We start from the raw sequence: 21,618 nt of genomic DNA on the forward strand, positions 1-21,618 counted from the left end.
TTTTAAGTGTTTGTCCACAATCAAAAGTCTTTATTTAGTTTGCTCGGTTGACATTTTGAAACTAAATAATATTTTTAATTTATTTTTTCTGCCAAAATGTTCTATTATACAAACACTACCTCACACAAAAAAATAATTTCAAAAAACGACCGTTAACTAGCTTTACCACACCGCAAAAGGTTGGCAGATTTTTCCGATAGCATGCCTTACAGCTGTCAGTTGATTTGCAGTGGTGGTCTCCTTTATTTTTTGGCCCTTAATTTTATAAACAAATTGAAATATTAAAGTTAAAATATTTACCGCATGCATTTAGAAAGTCTTCACTGAAATCTCCACAACTATTCTCCCCATCACAAACCCATTTGTTATTTATACAATTACTTGTACCACACAAAAACATTTGTTCTGTGTAGTTATCAGTAGCTAAATAAAAACATCACTTTAAAATAACAACCATTATCACTAATAACTTTTTTATTTTAGAGCTTAGTCTTAAAAGAAAGAAAAATTTTTTTAAAAGTTTCGGAAAAGTTTTTAAAAACACAAACGACAATGTCTTTCATCAGAACTATCTTCACCATCAAGCTTAAAATTGCATTTCTCTTTCAAGGTGTAACAAGTCTTTTCACCGTCACATTTTATTTGGTTTTCAGTGCATTCATTTGAAAAATAAAATTTGATCATAGCACCATCATTATGGTTCAAACTTTTGCTGTAAAACATTTCTTTTAGTGAAACATTTTTTAAACACTCTACTTATAAAAGACAACAAACTTTTTGAGAAAAAATAATCTTACCAAAAGAGCATCTATCATACTGGCACTTTTCATCCTAAATTTCTCCTTCCAACAGTGTAATACATATTTATAATTAAGAAGAAGAAGTTGTGTGAGCTTGACTTTATAAATATATGTATGTATATACAATATATATATATATATATATATATATATATATATATATATATATATATATATATATATAGGGTGTCCAAAAAAAAAAACTTTTGAATTAAATGTTGCACAGATTTAAATATTGTTTCTTTGATTGAAAAAAATTTCTGCGCAAAATCTTAGGTGTTTTGGGTAATATTTAGAAGTTGCTAAAGGAAAATAAAAATTTACTCTTTTAAAAGCATTCGCGCAACAACAATATTTAAAATACTTGAGTTATAGCTATGATATACAATTAATCATTTTCAAAAAATTCCTTAAATAATGCAAATAAAATTCAAATGTTGCACTATTTACAAGATCAAAAGTTTAGTCTGTAGCAACAGTGGCATATATCATCAAGATGCTTTTGCGGCAATCTGGAATGTGTTTTCTGTTGTCCTCAACAACTTGTATTAGTTTCTGCATTTCAGATTCAGTTTTGTGATTGATTGATTAAATGTGCTCATAACTGCAACAGAACGCTCAGCAGTGTCATTGATAGCTTTCATTGATTTAACAATTGCTTTAGTATAACGAAATTCAGCAATTTAACCCCAGGTCTTTGGATCGGTTCCAGATAAAATGGTTACATCGAGACCAAGTGACTGCAAAGCAGTAGTTGATGATGATGTAACAAGCTCATGAAGTTGCTTCTTTTCCAACTTTTTTAATGCTGCTGCTGGACACTTTATACCCCTGACACTCCAATCAGCTCCACTTTGAACCATAGCTTCAACAATCAACTCTTTTTCTGTATCACAAACCCTGTCAGAAAATAATGAAAGTGGAATCATTTCTGACCCAAGATACCAAGTGTGATTTTGAAGCTTCTTCATAGCAGCTTTTGAAATGACCTCTGATCTAAGTTGCTGATGCTGTGGTTCAGCAATATGGGCGTCATCTTATGGAGCATAATTGGCTTGATTTATGCTTGGGCCCACTGCTGGGTCCAAGCAAAACTGAGTATATTTCCCCAATAATTACTTCATGCATATGGTGACGGCAAGCAAAGTAGAGAAGATTTTTCTCCATCAACTTCTCCAGCAAGATGCACGCACCATTTTTGGAACCCGTGTTTGATGCTGTTGTGTCAAAACACATACAGACAATATAATTTGCAACATTCCATATGGTCAGTAACTGGAAGGTTGCTTTTGCTTGTGCCAGTCCAGTGCCAGATGATATTTTTACAATACCCAGTATTTTCTCCACATTAAAACCAATCACATCAATAGCAACTCTATCAACATTGGACTTTGGATTTTCATAGTTGGTGCTGCCTCTCATCATCTTACCATCCCAGTGAACGACCATATGCTGTTTTTCACTTGACATAAATTTCTGCCGAATATGATTTTCAGTTGATGAACTGTGCATGATGCGTTTGCGGCAGACTGTTGAACTTGATAATGGTCTACTTTGGAGGTCCTCTCCACTTGCTCTAGCAATTGCAGCTGCCAATATAGTGAATTTTTGGTCAGATAAATTGATTCAATCAAGTGTGGATGATACATCTGGAGAAGACAAAATTTCATTGAGAATATGTGGCTTTTTATTTTTAGGACTTTGTTCACAGTAAGTTGATTGGGTTACTAGTTTTTTGTGATAAACCGGAATTTCTATTTCATAATCATCATTGTCATCAGGAATGCCACTGACTTCTGTTGCTTTGCTATCACTATCACAATCAAAACTAAAGTGGCTACAGTTAGGGGTAAGGACAGCATTTGCTTTTTTTCTTCTCTCTTCCTCATTCTGCTTTATTTTAGTTTCTGCTTGTTGACGCTCTGCTGTTCGCTTTTCTTGTTGAGATAATTTTACATTTTCTCCAGCCATCTTTATCATACGAACATTCTTTTGGTCTTCTAGAAATATTTTATCTTCATTAATTTTATCAGCTTGTTTGCATCGTTGTTTGAAATGTCAAACAGTAAATCTAATTTGATACTAAAATCTTTCTCTCTAGAAGTCTGTGACTTACTAGCACTTCCTTTATTCTTTTTAATTAAGTTATATTCATCAACACATGCTTTCACTTTTGATACAATATGAGGCTGGTAATTCATTGGAATTCTGGCTTTTTTCCAGATGTGAGCTAAACCATTATATAATGCTTTTGCACTGGCTGGAACTGTTTGTTTCAATGCTTTGTGATACTGGAAAAACGTCCTTAATACATCAACCATCGTTGGAAGGACATTGTTTGGTAGGTTTTCTCAGGTTGACCAATCAACCATATTGCAGTTCGATTACCTGTCAAACGAAAATTTGAAGAACTTATCCTTTCACTCATTTTCAGCAACAAGCTAAATATAAATGATGCCAAATTAAACTCAACTTGAGAAATTAAATATTAATTTGCAAACATAATTTAAAATATGTGAGCAATATTTCAATATGAATATGATGAAATCATAAATATTACAAAACTAGAAACACTAAAGTAAGTTAAGTCACCTAATAATATTGAGCACTAAAAAACAAGATATTGGCATAACAGCTATAATTTTTATTTTATAGGATTAAAATAAATAAGAACCTCAAAATCTTTAAATATTTCAGTTATTCAGCAACAAATTATAATTAATGAAAATGTTTTTCAATAAAAAACATTTGATGACACGATGGCTGCTTGTTACATGACCAAAGAAGTTAGCTCATTAAAGACAATGGTACATCAAATTTACTTAATTTTTTATCTAAATTCAACATGGGATAAAATTCGGAAATTATTTAAGGCGTAATGCTATTATTGTAAAACTAAAAAGCCATTAAGCAACCTCTAAACATTAATTTATTTTAATTATCTTTTGCACAGTAAATTTTAATGCCATTTGGCACAAAATAAACTAGTGTGCGTTCAGATTAGAAAAAAATTTTTTCTTCCAGTGGTTATGTGAACACCACTATATATATATATATATATATATATATATAATTATAATTAAAAACGATAAAGAAAAAACTTTTATTATGGAACTTTAAGTATTTAGTATGGTTTGCACTTTTTAAAAATCTTCCATCTGACAAAAGGTATGAAGCTTTTTTCTTTTAATTTTCATACCTCCTTTGATAGCTCTGTATCATTCTTGTACCTAACTGCATTAAAAGATTTTAAGTGGTTAGCATACCGAGCTTTAAAAGATGTTTCGCTAAGTCCTAAATACACTTTTTCTTTATATTCCGGATTGTCCGAATAGACGGTGGCCTGATAAACGATGTTGTTGGAAAGGCAACGGTTGTTCATTGGACGTTTGGATTTGTCAGTGCACTTGCATTTCATATCATTAGTTTTTGGCTCTTTATGCAAAATGTTTTTATTGGAAGAGTTAATAATGGATTTTATAGTTGGCATGCAAGAATAACTAATTTTTATTGTGTTTCAACTAAATATTTTACGAAGCCTGTGGTTAACAGGGAAGTGGAGGTCAATGAAGTTCAAAAAACATTTACCTATTTTTGTAACAACATTTGCACTGAAAGGAGGATTATACTAAATTATCTTACGTTTATGGTTGCCGTTTGTTGATTTTATACTTGGACGGTACGCAAGTTCGCAATTCTAACCCGATTTTTTCAAGGCTTGAAAAGGAGGAATACTTTCTTTAAAAATCTCTTCACTTGACGATGCTGCTGATAATCTTAATTCAATAGTTTTAGGAATACTTTTTATTAAACTCGGTGGATGATTAGAACTAGTATGTACATAATTCAGTATATTATCTGGTTTGCGATATGGTTAAAAAGAACCATCGTTAAGATTTAGTGTTAAATCGTGGTAGTTTACTATATTCAAATTTCATTTAATAGAGATAAGAAGATTGTTATTTTTAAAAATTTTTACAAAATGTTTCTTTATTCTCTCCATTTCCTGACCACTTTTGTTCCTAAACGTAGCTAGTCCATCATCTCGATATATACCGAAATTGCTTTTATCATAAAACTGCGAGATTTGATGCATAATAAAAATTATTGACCTTTTATTTAACCGTATATTAGACAAATATCATTATGTGAATTTGTTTCAGCAAAAGGTTTTTCCTGTGAAAAAAATGGATTGCCGCTATTGGTTGCATTTTCCGATAAATGCTCTTGATTCAACACTGATTATTTTTCAAGTTCGACTTGTCAAGAACGAACATGAAATTTTCAAGCCTCGTTTACGCATTCACAGAAGTCAATTTTTCAAGTCTGAGTTGATTTCAAGTCGAACTTGACTCAAGCTCGGTTCCTGAATTCCATCATTAATGTGGCACCGATGATCATAAAATCAGTAGTGAGCGCCATAGTTGAACAAGATGAAAAAGTGATAAAAGAACATGGACATATGCTAGAAAACATTTTTCCAAATGTGGCTTAAAAAGTTAAGATGGCGAAAGGATCGATGGTAGTGGGACACGAGTGCTCGGATTGGCCAAGAAGAAGGTTGGTGACAAACTACTGTGGTCGAGAGGCAATTAGCTGGGGAAGTTCTGCGGACATTATTGAGGAGGCCGGTTTTCTTCTTAATGGTGTACGATTGGTTGCGCGTTGCTTGCTGTATTATAAAGCGGAAGGTGTTTTCTTCAAAAAGTGGATGGGATATTGAGGGGGTGAGGTGTGTGCTGCAAGAAGTGTTTTAAAGGGCGGGAGAAAATGCTCATGGAGAATATGAAGTGCGTCGTGATGAGGGTAAAGTATTGGTTGATGCTAGCTTTTTGGCATTAGGAGCTCTAGTCCATATTGGAGGAGTCATGGTTGAAGATGCAACATGGCTGCGTAAACACAGATCTGAAGTTCACATAAATATGGCAGAGCTGGACGCCGTACTACGTGGTGTTAACATGGGATTGGCTTAGAAACTCAACAAGCTCGTGGAAAAGCAATTGCACCGTATAATTCTTTTAAACCTAGCGTTTGTTAACTGTTCTTATAGATATTCAAAAATACTAACCTTTTAATGGATGAAATGGATGGGTGATAAGTAGCATATTCCAAATATCTATTGGATTAAGTGCTGTTAATCCTAACTCTGGGCATTTCAAGTGGACATTTTTCATTAGTCCAAAGTATTGTTAACGGTTTGCTCCTTCCCTTTAAATTTTTTGATAAAGCTAAGTTTGTCCTTTTTTTTTTGGGTATGAGCTATTTTTCCTTTTATCCTAGCTATCTTGAATCCTCTTTTATCTTGGCGTACCTTGCGAGAAGCGATTATTCTTACACTTGTTGAGGTTAGTATCAATCTTTGTAACTTATGCACAAGTTTGATATTATCTTGTTGCATGGCTTGATTAATTCGTTTTTGTTGCTTAAATGTTTTATTTTCTACCTTTCGCCAAGGAATCTCAATCCATTCTTACCTAATAATAATGGTTGGCTTATAACCTGATAACTACTACTAACAACTTTACCAACCAAACCATCGTGTCTCCGTCTGCTAATGCTTGGTATAACACTAGGCATTTGCTTCTGAGACATTCCCTTTAACATAGAGCTTGCGGTTGATACCTTCTTCAATACACTTACATTATTAAAAATAGGAACATGTATTGAGCATAGTAAAGAGCAATAAGTTATTTACCCTGTTCTATATTATAATTTCATGTTGAGGTTAGGTGCTTGCTTTCCTCCAATAATATTTAGGAATATCAAATCAGTTTCGACCAATCTGATTTCTATCATCCTTATTCCTTTTGGTAATGCTTATTTATCAGTTTCATTTCGCATTTCGTATATCACAAAGTTTTTATGTAACTTTAATATGTCCTACCCTTATTCAAACTTGATGTGATATCTTATGAAAAGTGGTTGCTTTTTAAAAACATATGAGAGCTAGGTTGAACTTGGTAAACTGATTTCCCAAAAAGCACAACCATACGGGACCCGTACGGTTTTAATCTGGGGATCCGGTACGGACGAAATCTGGTATTTTCTAACGGGTTTCATCTGGGTCCCTTCTGAATTTCCCGAATGCGCGCGCAGGTCAGGTGAAATTTCTTATGCTTACTTAGGACAACTTTAGCGCTTATTTAATAGTCTATCCTTTTGAAGTTAAACCAAGTTTTCAAATTTTCTTCATTTAAAAACCATGAGTTCACAAAGAACAAAACGACGAAAAATTTCTGCAGTTGTGGCAAAATTAGTTGAAGAAGCTTCTTTAAATAATAAACTAAATCATGATTTAATTGTGCAAGATAATATGATTAATGATTATTCATATGAATGTTCTGACACTAATGAAATCCTAAGCAAAAACAAAGTTTCAGAATTTTATGATACTCTGCCCCAAACTAAACCCAAATTATAATAGCTTGGATGATGATCTAGGAAAATAGGCAACCAGTTTTAAAATATCTCATAACGCTTTAGACAATTTACTACAGATTTTGAGAAAAAAATGGATCAGATTTGCCTTAAGATTCTAGATCACTGTTCCATTGTTTAACAACTCAAACATAACACTTTGGCCAATTCTTGGTTCTTTTAAAGATCTTGATCAAAGCATATTTCCAATTGCTTTATTGTCCAGCCCTTGCAAACCAAATTCTGTTGATAACTATTTAAAAGATTTTATTGATGAAATGGAATGTTTTCAGCAAGTTGGTGTTGTATGTGACAACACTGGAAAAGCATACAAAATAAAATTGGAAGCAGCTATTTGTGATGCCCCTGCTCGGTCATTTGTTAAATGCATTAAAACACATAATTGATACAATAGTTGTGAACGATGTATTCAACGTGGTGAGTGGTATCAAAAAATAGTGTTACCTGATTTATCTGCTCCTTTAAGAACTAATCTAGACTTTTTAAATCAACTTGATTCAGAACACCATAACGTAGTATTTCCTTTCACAAAGCTAAATTATAATATGGTAAGTGGGTTTCCAATTGATTATATGCATTGTGTTTGTTTGGGTGTTGTCAGAAGAATTATAAACTTTTGGATTCAAGGCCCACCATCATGTAGATTGTCACAAGATATTGTTGTAGTCATTTCTGAAAAACTGGCTGCTTTGCGACCATATATTTCAAAAGAGTTTTCTAGGAAATCTCGTTCGTTAGCTGAATTTAGGCGATGCAAGGCTACTGAGCTCCGTCTTTTTTTGATTTATACAGGACCGGTTGTTTTGAAAGGAAAATTGTTACCAAATTATTTTCAGAATTTTATGGACTTATCTATTGCTGTCAGGATTTTGTTTTGTACTTTCTTACTTAAACACTATGCTGGGCATGCAAGTCAGTTGCTACGATATTTTGTGCAGACTTTTGAAGAGCTATATGGTAGAGATCAGTTAGTATATAATGTTCATTCATTAATACATTTAGCTGATGCTGCAAAACACTACGGTGCTCTTGACAATTGTTTATCATTCAAATATGAATATTATCTTGGTCAGCTAAAAAAGCTTGTTCGCAAAGCCCAGTCACCTTGTTCACAAATTGCAAAGAGAATTTTTGAAAATCCTGAAGTTTCTGATGCTGCTTGAATTGAAGATAGTGGCTCAGAGTAATATTTACAGGACCATCAGTATGCAATTTACTAAAATTAACAATATGTTTTAATCATATTGTTAATTTTAGTAAATTGCATACTGATGGTCCTGTAAATATTACGCTGAGCCACTATCTTCAATTCAAGCAGCATCAGAACAAAAAGTATTTCATGTCTAACAGTGTTGGAGATAATTGCTTTGAAATATGTGGTAAAATTGGAATGGTTAGAATTATATTAAAACCAACAGCAAGCAATCATTGTGCTTATATTCTTTTTGAGGAGTTTATTTTTGAGGAATCTTTTATTAAAGATCCGTGTGATTCTAAAAAATTAATTATTTATTTGGTTGAAAAAACTGATGGTTTGTATCAGCGTTTACCACTAAGTGAAGTTGTAAAAAAATATGTTTGTTTACCATATAAAAATGGGTTTATTGTAATGCCACAATTGCACTATTGAAACATTTTGAACTTTGTATTTCTTTTTGAATATTGAATTTTCATAACAGAAAATTTCTATATGTGCTTTATTACATCAGTGTAAACCATTAATGTGTTTTTAATAATATACATGAGGTGTTACAAAAAGGACACTGTTATCATGAAATCCAATATCGCCAACCTAGCTGACCCAAGAATGCCACTTATATGGGGTGATAGTGTACACATCCCAGGGTCACCCGGTGCAAATTTTGAAATCATTTTGGTACGTCTGCGGGAAAAAAGTGACTTTGAAGTTACAAAAATGGAAAAAGTTTACCTTCTTTTTTGACATAGCAAAACCGCTATAAAATCCATACTATTAATCATAGACCAATAAAATTTGGTGGCAATGTAGCCTTAAAATTTGGTGGCAATATAGCAATACCAAGATTTGGGTAAAAGTTTATCCCAATCCCTGCAGTATAACAAAAGTTATGGCAGTTTTAGCATTGATTTTTTGTTGATTTTTTCACTTCCAGTGCAAAACTTTACTAATTACTGCCTATTACAAGCTCCCAGGCCATAATGTGGGTAACACACGTGCTCTAGTTGAATATACCAACAATATTGTAAAATAAGGATTTTGATGTTCTAACCAAAATTTTTGGTTTCGGGGGTCAAAACTGTTGTTCTTGAAAGAGCCCTATTTACACCATATGGATCTTTTTCTATATAAAACCTTATATGACAGTACTATTGGTGCCCCATAAGCTTTCTTTTAACTAAACTACTACCTTAGAAGTTAGTTGAGACATTTTAACAGATTTTTTGATGAAAATTATAAAAAATCTTGACATTTTTTACTCTAGCAAAATTGCGCTTATTCTACACACGGATTTAGCCCTGAGGATTTGTGAGCAAATCAAAGAAATGTGTTGAAAACCTTTTGCGTGTGATTTTTAACTGGCCAACATGTGTAGTGTGTTGAAAAACCCATTTCATACATAAAATCACCTAAAAATGCCTAGAATTTTCTTTGTGTTTTGTTTTCAAAATCATTATCAAATGTACAAATTGTAAAGTTCAATAAATTTACACTAACAGTGAATTAATTTCTAAAATTTATTCAACTCTATTCTTTTCTTGTGATATCTTCACACTCATAAACTTATTTGACATGACATTTAAAGCACTGGTCAGCTTACTATTCTCAAAATGAACATCTTTTCTACTCTATCATAAGATATGCTTAAATTCAGTTTCAAAGTTTTAAGTATTTTAATTTTAGTCTTGCTCCATTTTCGTTTTTACAATGATTAGAAAAATAAAAGGGTTTTGCATAAGAAGAATTAACAATATCAACCCATCATCACTTGAATAAGAGCGTACATGATTAATTTGATTTTTGCTTTGATTTTGTACGCTGTGACGTACATATCGTAAAGTTTTAAAATCATAACATGAATTTGTTTTTGTGGCACTGAACTAAAACGTTTGCAGGATTCTAAAGATTATCATTATCTTGAACTCCAATCAAAATATATCTAAATAAATCATGTAGGATTCTCTGTAATGTCATCTCTTATGATGACATTACAGAGAATCCTACAGGAATGTTTATAATGAAATAACATTGCCAGAATTCTTAATGTTTGTCTATCATATTCTTCAATTTCATATTATAGCTCAACTTGTTTAGGTACACAGCTACAATCCACTGACTCCTTAAGATGCCAAATCAGGCAAGAAACCATGAGCAGAACAGAAAGTGTGTCTGCATGCTCTGCCTTCAAAAATGTGGCCGACAGATGACTACTTTTCAGGCTGAACGAGTTTGTCGTATTTACCTGACAAATCTTGATGGGTGTGACTCAAGGTCTTTGTGAATCATGCAGAACTGCCTTAAGACGAAAAGAGGAAGGAAAGGATGTTGCTTTGCCAAAGTTGTTTGATTTCAAATCTATCCGAGTCAGAGCTAAAACACGTAGTCATGTGTGTGACTGCTTGATTTGCAAAATTGGACAGTCTAGGTTACCAGAAAAAGCTGAACCTAATGAAAAAATGAAAGTGAATCAAATACCAGCTGTGAGATGCAGTACCTGCCTCAGCCCATTAGGTAAGGGATTACCACATCATTGTTCTCAGTTAAAGTTCAGGGAAAATATACAAAAATTGGCTTCATTAGATCCCAAAGCTGGAGAACAGATAGCATCCAATGTGATTGAAAATAAGGTAGCATCTCCAATAGCCACAATTCGTTTAGCAAAAGCATCTGGAGGTCATCCACTCCCTGTTACGCCAGGTACAATGTCAGCAAAAATTAGTTATATTATAACATTGTAAGTGATTATTTATAAAATGATTGTATTTGTAATTTTTGTTTGCTGGAGGTAATAAATGCAAATTTTCTATAGGGTCAAGTGCAGCAAGATCACATTCTGCCACATCAACATTGACAACCCAAGACCTCATCAATGTACAAATTAACACTGGCCACTCCAACAATGGGATCAAAAAATTAGTGAAAACTGTTCATCAGTCATCAGACAAGAAGATGGTTGAGCCCAACTTTTATGCCAATTTTCAAATGGCTGGTCAACAACTGAAGGAGTTTTTTAATTTTACAGACTTAAAAACCACAGATTCCAAAGGTTGTGACACAACCCATGCTGTTGTTCATTGCAAAGATTTGTCTGTTCTGGTTAGTCAAGTAATTAAATCTAGAAAAACTTCAGGTGGCTACTTTGTCAAATTAGGCATTGATGGAGGCAACGGTTTCCTCAAGTTTTGTGTCAGTGTTATTGAGAGTTCCACAGAACAAGATAAATCGAACTCACAACCCCAAAATCGACTTTTGAGTTCCAGAGCGGCAAAAGCAACAAGTGTGAAAAGACAAAATCTTGTAGTAGTCTCTAAAGATTTGCCAGAAACTCATTCTAATATTCAAAAGGTCTGGTCACTCATCAATGCAGATGCTCTGAAGTTGATTATCGCATGTGACATGAAAGTTGCCAACATCATTTGTGGACTTCAAACACACTCAAGCATGCACCCTTGTTGTTGGTGTGATATTGACTCAAAGAACTTTGCTTGCAGAGGCAGTTTAAGAACACTTGGCTCAGTCAAAAGAAATCTCAAGCCTTTTGAAAAATCGGGTTGAGTATTGCCTAAGGCCAAAATATTTGGCAATGTTGTTCACAAGTCAATTATCAATGGACCTAAAGATACACTGATTCTAGACATCATTCCACCAATGGAGTTACACCTTCTTTTGGGCACAGTCAATCAGCTCTTCAAAATTCTCAAAACTGTGTGGTCTGATGCTGAAGTGGCCAGCCACGCTTCACATTCACCCAAGCCCGTATCATGGCGGACACTTTGAAGGCAATAAATGCAGAAAATTGTTGAAAAATGTTGATGTTTTACAATGTCTTGCTGAAGAAACTTCCAACACTCCAGTTCTTGCTGTCATTGAAGCTTTCAAAAAGTTTAATTTGGTTGTGAATTCATGCTTTGGAAATGTACTAGAAAAGGATTTTTCTTTCAAGATTGATCAATTTAAAGCTACATATATGGCAATCCATTTTGGAAGCATCACGCCCAAAATCCATACAGTATTCCATCACATCAAGGACTTTGTAAACATAAAACAATTGCCCTTAGGACAATTCAGTGAACAGGCTGTTGAGACTGCACATCAAGGTTTTCACCAGCATTGATCAAGATACAAAGAGATAAAACCCACCCTAAATACAAAGGCAGGTTGTTCAGTTGTCTTGTGGATTTGAATAGTGAACACCTTTAGAAAATAATGAAAAGTTTTCATCCGTTCAGCTTCGTTTTAATGGATTAATTTTACTTGTTAGAAGAGAATTTAAGCTCATAAGTAACTCATTATAATGATTTATGGTCAATCTCAAATAAAATATTTAAAATTTGTCCCAATCTTATGACAAAGTTTAGAGCCGTTTACAAATAGTATGCTGACCAGTGCTTAAAATGTCATGTCAAATAAGTTTAAGAGTGTGAAGATATCACAAGAAAAGAATAGAGTTGAATAAATTTTAGAAATTAATTCACTGTTAGTGTAAATTTATTGAACTTTTTTTTTTTTTTTTTTTTTTTTTTTTTTTTTTTTATTTTTTTGTTCTTTAATCTTTATAAACTCGTAATATATAATACAATCTTTACAGTTTAAGTATAGTTAAAAATCACAAGATTACGTTATAACAAATATTATATGAAATAAAACTGTAAAGTGTTAGATTACTTCAAAGAACGCGGGAAACTTGCAGAAGACCGATGGTCTTGTCATCAAGAAACCGCTTTGCGTTATTAATATTTTTGGATACTTCAATTTAAAATAAATTTATATTTAAAAAATCATGTCATCAGTTTCGACAGAATGAAAGTAAAAATGCAAAAAACAAAGAATGCAGACAAAACAAAAAAAAAAAAAAAAAAAAAAAAATTTTTTTTTTTTTTTTTTTTTTTTTTTTTTAATTTTTTAATTTTATTACAATACACATAAATATAAGTAGGTACACGATTTGCTAAATAGGTAATATAAAGTCGTTTTTTAATATATAGTGTTGATAAATAAAAATTTATTTATTTATTAGTGTTGATAAATAATATAATTTATTACTGTTGTTGTTGTTGTTTGTTTTTGAGTTATTTACAGTTTTTAGAGTTATTAGAGTTGATATTGGTTTCGGAACAAAGTTAGTTTTATATATAGTTTTGAATGTTTTAGGCTTAATAAAAGTTCATAAAGTTGTTAGTGTTTAAAATAAGATCTTTTAATAATGTTTTCAGAGTATTTAAGTTATTCGATTTTTCCAGTTGGGTATTTTTGGATACTAATTTGTTATATAGACAAGGACCACGGTACGAAATAGAAAAGCGCGAGAGAGTAGTTTTTTGGAAAGGTACTTTGAAGTTTCCCGTTCCTCTGGTATGGTATCTATTGTTGCTATTTTGAAAGAAATCCTTTGAAAAGTGAGAAGGAACAAGTCCAAGTTTATATTTGAGCATAAATAACAAATTTTGGAATATATTGATTTGATATACATTTAATGCTTTCAAATTTTTTAATAGTGGCTCAGCATGCGAGAGTCTATCCTTATTAAAAACTATTCTTGCAGCATGTTTTTGTTTTCGATATAGTGTGGTTAGTTTGGATCTATGTGTACTCGCCCATGCAACATTAGCGTATATGTAGTAGCTTTGTATGAACGAGAAGTATAAGAACTTTAAATTATCAGGAGACAGTATAGAACTTGGTTTGTAAAGGATACCAATGTTTTTTGATATTTTGGTATTTAAAATATCTATATGTGATTTCCAAGAGATGTTCTCATCAATAAGTATCCCTAGAAATTTAGTTGCTCGGGTTCTCTCTATTTCTTTATTATCTATATTTAACGAAGGTAAATCGGAAGGTATTTTTATAAAGTTAGGATGAAAAAGAATGTATTTGGTTTTTTCTGTGTTTAGCGATAATTTGTTAGATTTTAACCAACTGTTTATTTTTTCAAGTTCAGTATTTGTAGTTTCATAAAGTTCTGTAATAGATGAGGATGCATAAAATAAATTAGTGTCGTCTGCGAACATTATGACATCCAATTTACTCGAGGCTTTAGGAAGATCGTTTATGTATATTAAAAACAAAAGAGGTGCAAGAATGGAACCTTGGGGGACACCGTATTTTATTTTGAGTAATTTTGAAGCTTTTTTTTTATGAGCAATAACGCATTGTTTTCTGTCTAGTAAAAAATTTTTGAACCAGTTTAGTGCAACACCTTTTATCCCATATTTTTCCATTTTCCTAATTAAAATAGCGTGATCTACTGTGTCAAACGCCTTAGATAAATCAACAAAGACTCCAAGGACGTATTTTTTGTTTTCAAAGGAGTTATTTATATTATTAATAAGATCTAGAATTGCGTGTTCGGTTGAATGTTGCTTTTGGAAGCCAAACTGTTTTTCATTTAGGATTTTGTTATTTGTTAGATATTTATACAGTTTATTGTATATTACTCTCTCCAAAAGTTTTGAAAATACAGGTAGAACTGAGATTGGTCTGTAGTTATTTAGTGTAAATGAATCTCCGGTTTTTAATATTGGTATTACCTTAGCTATTTTTAATTTATTCGGTACAGATCCTGTAATAATTGAAGATTTAAATATTTCATATATTGGTTGTTTTATCACTGAAAACACATTTACAACTATATAGCTACAAATGTCGTCTATCCCAGGAGCCTTATACGTCTTAAGTGAGTTTTTTGCAATTTCTAGTTCTTCATGGTTTAGTCCAGAGAAAATATTTAAACAGAGATGTTGGTTTGTGATATAGGTTTCGAAGGAGATATCAGGGCATTGAATATTTGAAGCCATGTTAGGGCCTATGTTTGCAAAAAAGCTATTAAAGTTTTCAGCGATAGAATTTTTGTCGATATATTCAGTTTCATTAACGATAATTTTATCAGGTAAATCATTTGATTTTGTATGGTTTTTACCTATTATTTCTTTCAATATGTTCCAGGTTTTTTTAATATCACCTTTGCTTTTTTGTAGTTGTTTTGAATAATATATTTTTTTAGAATTCTTTCTAATTTTTTCAAACAGATTTTTGTATTCCTTGTATGTAGTTAAGTTAGTTTCATTTCTGTTTTTTAAAAACTTGATATATAATTTTTGTTTTGTTTTTGATGATTTTCTAATCCCGTTAGTTATCCATGGGCAGTTTAAATGTTTTAACTTTATTTCTTTCTCTTCAACAGGGAAATGTTTATTGTAGTGGTCTAGAAAAATATTAATAAACAAATTGTATGCGGAGTTTGTGTGTCCAAGGTTACATTCTTGATATACTCCATCCCAATTTACTATAGATAGCGAGTCTTTAAAATTTTTGATAGAGATTTGATTGATTTTTCTTTTATAAATTTTGGTTTTGGTATTGTTAAAGGTTTGTAGATCTTGAGATAATGAAAAATAAATAGGAAAATGATCTGATATATCGGTTTTGATAATTCCTGCTTTTAAAGAGGTTTCTAGAAATGTATTTGTTAATATATTGTCTATAGCAGAAACGGAGGTTGGGGTTACTCGGGTAGGTTTGTTGATGATTGGGAGGATACACAATTGAAACAGATTATCAAAAAAGAGTTTAGTATCAGCGTTTTCTTTGTAGTTTAAACTGTTAATATTTAAATCCCCTATAAAGAAAATATTTTTTCCCTTATCATTTATTTTGAGAAAGATTTCATTAAAAAAATTTGTAAATTTATTTATATCACCTTCTGGAGGTCTATAGCAAGTGGAAATTATAATACTTTTTGATTTATTACCCGTTATCTCAATAGTAAAGACTTCACTATCAGTATCAGAGATAGAGAGGTCTTGTCTTACTTTAAACACTTGATTATTTCGGATATACGTTGCGATCCCTCCTCCCCTTTTATTTGTTTTTCTTTCAAAAGATATTAGTTTATAATTTGGAATTTGAAAATTTGTGTTCGTTTGAAGTAATTCATCAGAACACCACGTTTCGGTTATGCAAATCATACTAAATGAGTAATTGCAATCTATTAGAAAGTGTTTTAGTTTATCAAAATTTTTATTTATACTTCTTATATTTATGTGTATTGCAGTAAAACTATTTTTTAAAGTTTCGAGTTCAATTTTAAAAGTTTCAGTTTCAAAATATTTCGAATCAAAATTATTTCTGTGAAAAATTTGCGCATCAGAGTCGTAAAAATCGTTTAGTAAAATATTATTAGCAGTTTCGAAGGCATTGAAACGCAGCGTTTCAAAATCTATTGTTTTGTTTATGTTTGCGTCAGTCATAGCGTAAAGTGCGATAAATCAAAACGTGCTAGCATAATAAAAAATGTACAGAACTATTTCACATATCTCGATTAAGTACTTTTTTAAAATTAAAGTTATTTACGAAAATCTCTGACGAATATTTTATCATATTTGATTATAGCAAATTTACCTTCCTTTCGGAATCTTTTAACATCTTCCCATAGCTTTTTTCTTATTTCCATCGTTTCGTTCGCGTAGTCTTCATTAATGAATATTCCGGTTCCTTTGAGTTTTTTTGATAGCGTTAAGATTTTATTTTTATTTTGGAAGTCTAGTAGTTTAATTATTATAGTTCTTGGAGAGTTATCTTCATTTATTTTTCCAATGCGGTGAGCTCTTTCAATTATTACGTCTTCAGAGATTTCCAGTTTATTTCTAAATAGATCTTTAACTTTCTTTGTACAGTCATTCCAAGATTCCATGGGCAGCTCAGATAAGCCATCAATCCTTAGGTTATTACGGCGTGAACGATTTTCAAGGTCAATATTTTTTTTTTTTAAATTGTTAATTTCGCTAGCCATCAGACTGTTTGTTTCCGATAATTTTTTTAAGAAATTTTCTTCCTGGAAGTTGATGCTTTCCTTTATATCGTTGATGTCTTTTTCAATTATTTTAACATTCGATTTGCTTTTATTAAATTCGTTTTCAAGTTTGTCAAGCCGATCTGTTAATATTTTTAGATTTGCACTTATGATATCGCTAAATATCTTTTCCTGTTTTTTTAAAAGGTTGATAGTTTCACTAAGAATACCTTTTTTTTGTTCTTCCAGTTTGTTGGTTATTAGTTTTTCAATATTTTTCATTGTAACTTCCATATTGAAAATTTTTTCAAAAACACGTCTTGCTCTTACGATGCCGCAAAAAAAAAAAAAAAAAAAAAAAAAAAAAAAAAAACTTTACAATTTGTACATTTGATAATGATTTTGAAAACAAAACACAAAGAAAATTCTAGGCATTTTTAGGTGATTTTATGTATGAAATGGGTTTTTCAACACACTACACATGTTGACCAGTTAAAAATCACATGCAAAAGGTTTTCAACACATTTCTTTGATTTGCTCACAAATCCTCAGGGCTAAATCCGTGTGTAGAATAAGCGCAATTTTGCTAGAGTAAAAAATGTCAAGATTTTTTATAATTTTCATCAAAAAATCTGTTAAAATGTCTCAACTAGCTTCTAAGGTAGAAGTTTAGTTAAAAGAAAGCTTATGGGGCACCAATAGTACTGTCATATAAGGTTTTATATAGAAAAAGATCCATATGGTGTAAATAGGGCTCTTTCAAGAACAACAGTTTTGACCCCCGAAACCAAAAATTTTGGTTAGAACATGAAAATCCTTATTTTACAATATTGTTGGTATATTCAACTAGAGCACGTGTGTTACCCACATTATGGCCTGGGAGCTTGTAATAGGCAGTAATTAGTAATGTTTTGCTCTGGAAGTAGGGTTGAGCTTTTACCGAAAATTTACCGGTAAATCGGTAAAATTGTTTTACCGATTTACCGGTAAAATGATGTCGGTAAATTTCGGCAAGTATTGTTTTTTTTAATAACGTTGAAGGATGCTTGAAAATGTTTTAGAATGCTTGAAATGGCTCAATCAATAAATTAAAAATTTGATTAAAAATTTAGTTTTCATTTTCCTGTCAACAAAGCTGTTGTTTCTTATGCTTGAAAAGTGATTTTGTTGGTTTAGTTTTGTCTAAACGCTTTAAGAAAAACGTATTTACTTTCTTGTGACATTTATCAATCAAAGTATTTTGGAAAACAATATTACATCTACGGTCATTTACAAATGGTTATAAAACATAAAAATAGGGACAAAATCACAGAAAAAATAAAATTACACAACATTTAAATAAAGAAATAAATTTTAAAAAGTATATACTTTTGTTACATCTTCGACTTTTCGAATTTATAAAAACGTTCCATGTTTTTCTTAACTTTGTTTAGCGTTTAACTTCTTTTTTTTTTTCATACATTTTAAATTAAAGATATCTTTTTGTTGTATTTGATTGACTTTTTTTTTTCTTTTTTTTTCTTTTGGCTTAATTTTGTTAATGCTTTCATTTATTCTTTAACATATATATGTATATATATATATATTTTTTTACTTTTAATAGTTTTTGTTTTTTTCTAGATGATTTTTTTTTCTTTCTTTTTCACCGTTACAAAAAAGCGACCGCCATTTGCGATGTCATTGCAATGTCTTCATCATTCATATTTATTGTGGTCTTTATCACTAAATTTGATTTGCGTTTTGGCAAAATGTCGGACGCTTGGAAACACTACACCTTAAACAAAGGGAAAACAATTACTTGCAAAATATGTGAAAATACAAGTCAATACACAAGTTCCACAACTGGAATGTGGTATCACTTAGACAAGAAACATGAAATCAAAAAGGAAACACAGGAAAAAGTGACGCCAAAAGCTGCATCACAACCAAAAAGGCCTAAGATTTCAACTTTTTTTCAAAAACAATCAATTGAAGAAGTGATTTCAAGTCTTACAGCACTGAATGGATTTAGTTTCAATGCCATTGTTAACAGCTCTTTCATTCAATCTGCAATGTCTGAAAAAGGTTATGATTTCCCAAAAAATCACAAACAAGCAACCCAGTCAGTTAAAAAGTTTGCAACTGGCGTAAGGAATGACCTTATAAACACTTTCAATTCTTTAGTGACAATGGGAAAACGCTTTTCAATTACACTTGATGAGTACACTTCTTTGAAAAATCGAAGGTACATGAATATTAATATTCATCAAAAAAACAATCACTGGAATCTGTGCTTGACTCGAATTTCCGGATCTCTGCCGGCTGAAAAAGCTGCAGCTGTTGTCACTGAAAAAGTGGCAGAATTTGGGTTGAAACTAGGCGACAGCATTGTCTGCTCAGTTACTGACGGAGCTTCCATGATAGTTAAGTTCGGAAAACTGGTTCCAACCGATCATCAAACTTGTTATACCCACGGAATGTACTTGGCCGTTCAAAAAGTGCTGTACGAGAAGCCTTCTCAATCCAACAAAACTCATTCGAAGAAACAAGCGACGACGACGAAGTCAGCAGTGACGAATCTGAATCTGAGATCGGAGTCAGTTTTCTTGGTGCCGCCATAGATGAAAACATTCCCATTCCGAAAGTGAAAGTTCACTTGCAATCTGTCATTACAAAAGTCAGAAAAATTTTCAAGTTATTTCGAAAATCGCCCATCAAAAATGACGTCCTTCAAGAAGAAATTAAGAAAGAGCACGGAAAAGAGGTTTCACTTATCCTTGACTGCAGAACAAGATGAATCAGTCTGCTATCAATGATTCAACAGTTCCTCAAAGTCAAATATTCAATCAGAAAAGTATTGAAGGGCATTTCTCCACATTTGATTTGCAGTGATGATGAAGAAGACATTTTATCCGACATTGTTGCTGCTCTTGAACCAGTAAAATTAGCAGCAGAAGCACTTTGCCGACAAAATGCAACTCTTCTTCCTGCTGAAGGAACTTTCAAGTTTCTTGTGAACAGGCTGAAACAACAAGATTCACCTCTTTGCATTGCAATGAAGAGTGCAACTTTGAGACGTTTTGAAGAGAGAAGGCAGAGCAATCTTGTAAGTTTGTACAGATATCTTTCCAATCCAGAATGCTTGTCCGACATTGAAGAGCATAAAATTTTCAATATGCCTCCGAAGTCTGTACTTCGAAAGACCGCCAAAAACTTGCTGTCTAGGCTTTTTCCAACAAATCCAGATGACCTGGAGTTTATTCAAGAAGTGCATGGCTCAGAAACTCTTGACGAAAATCCACTTTCTCTTGAAGAGGAACTCGAGGAAGCAATTCAGCATTCGGCCGAAAAACAGCGACACAATTCAAACGACGAATTCAAGACCATTTCAAAAGAAATGTTGGTCTATGAAGCGACCGGAAAGAGAACTGCAAACCTTGAACTTTTGTTCAATGCACTAGAAACCATCCCACCAACAAGTGTCGAGTCTGAGCGAGCCTTTTCTGCCGCTGGATTATTTGTGACAAAAATTCGATGCAGGATGAGTGACGACTTACTTGATACACTTTGTTTTCTCAAAGCTCATTTTTTATCCAAAAATAAATCTTAAACCTAACATTAATGTGTTTTATTTACTTATTACTGCATTTTATGGTCTTCTGTTAATGCCTTTTTATTTTTTACCGATTTTACCGATTTTACCGGTAAATTTTGATTTTTTTACCGTTTTACCAGTAAATTTAAAAGTCGGTAAAAGCTCAACTATAACTGGAAGTGAAAAAATCAACAAAAAATCAACACTAAAACTACCATAACTTTTGTTATACTGCATGGATTGGGATAAACTTTTACCCAAATCTTGGTATTGCTACATTGCCACCAAATTTTAAGGCTACATTGCCACCAAACTTTATTGGTCTATGATTAATAGTATGGATTTTATAGCGGTTTTGCTATGTCAAAAAAGAAGCCTAACAGTTTTAATGATGCCTTAAATTCAAAATCCTGTGGATTTTGAATTTAAGACATCATTAAAACTGTTAGGCTCTAGAAACCTTGTCAATTCAAGTTTTTGACAAACTTTCGATAAATATTTCATGAAAAGAAATGAAAATTAATTGCTTTTTTCTACCACGGACCAGAATTCGCTTAATGCTACCGGACTCCTTTTGAATTAATAAATAAAAAAGTAACTGAAGCAGTTTATGCTAAATTCAACGATCATTAGGAACTGTTTGAACATTTCATATCCTATCAAAACTATGAATCAAAGCTTTTGCTATTTACTTATTATTACATCACAAACATTCGTGGGATTGTTCAAGCAAGAGCAAGAATGAAGAAACCACATCAATAGGAACTGATAGTCGTAGTTGTATACACTGTGACTGGCTGAGCAACCAATTGTGTTA

The 21,618-nt window shown here is 32.0% G+C and overlaps 2 protein-coding genes, 1 long non-coding RNA gene and 3 pseudogenes across 3 annotated transcripts; 3 read left to right on the forward strand and 3 right to left on the reverse strand.

Annotated features, from left to right (window-relative positions):
* Positions 1-1,348: 1,348 nt before the first annotated feature.
* Positions 1,349-1,831, reverse strand: LOC149893635 (uncharacterized; annotated as a pseudogene).
* A 1-nt stretch (position 1,832) lies between these two features.
* On the reverse strand, positions 1,833-3,228 carry LOC149893636 (uncharacterized; annotated as a pseudogene).
* Positions 3,229-7,768: 4,540 nt separating this feature from the next.
* On the forward strand, positions 7,769-8,868 carry LOC149893637 (uncharacterized). The gene is made up of 2 exons (XM_090070951.1): positions 7,769-8,375; positions 8,456-8,868. The coding sequence occupies exons 1-2, from the start codon at positions 7,784-7,786 to the stop codon at positions 8,866-8,868; spliced, it is 1,005 nt and encodes a 334-aa protein (XP_089927077.1). The 5' UTR covers positions 7,769-7,783.
* Positions 8,869-14,185: 5,317 nt separating this feature from the next.
* On the forward strand, positions 14,186-15,798 carry LOC149893638 (uncharacterized). The gene is made up of 3 exons (XR_016453854.1): positions 14,186-15,112; positions 15,193-15,325; positions 15,620-15,798. It is a non-coding gene; the product is annotated as an uncharacterized LOC149893638 (long non-coding RNA).
* A 751-nt stretch (positions 15,799-16,549) lies between these two features.
* LOC149893639 (uncharacterized) lies at positions 16,550-17,564 on the reverse strand. Its single transcript, XM_090091891.1, has 2 exons — positions 16,837-17,564; positions 16,550-16,713 (listed from the first exon to the last, which is right to left on the reverse strand). The coding sequence occupies exons 1-2, from the start codon at positions 17,519-17,521 to the stop codon at positions 16,682-16,684; spliced, it is 717 nt and encodes a 238-aa protein (XP_089948017.1). The 5' UTR covers positions 17,522-17,564; the 3' UTR covers positions 16,550-16,681.
* Positions 17,565-18,098: 534 nt separating this feature from the next.
* LOC149893640 (uncharacterized) lies at positions 18,099-20,816 on the forward strand (annotated as a pseudogene).
* The last annotated feature ends 802 nt before the right edge of the window (positions 20,817-21,618 follow it).

The sequence above is a fragment of the Hydra viridissima genome, unplaced genomic scaffold (assembly GCF_058129835.1).
Source record: "Hydra viridissima isolate aposymbiotic clone 2 unplaced genomic scaffold, HvirCarnegie_v1 scaffold_1, whole genome shotgun sequence".
NCBI lineage: Eukaryota > Metazoa > Cnidaria > Hydrozoa > Anthoathecata > Hydridae > Hydra > Hydra viridissima.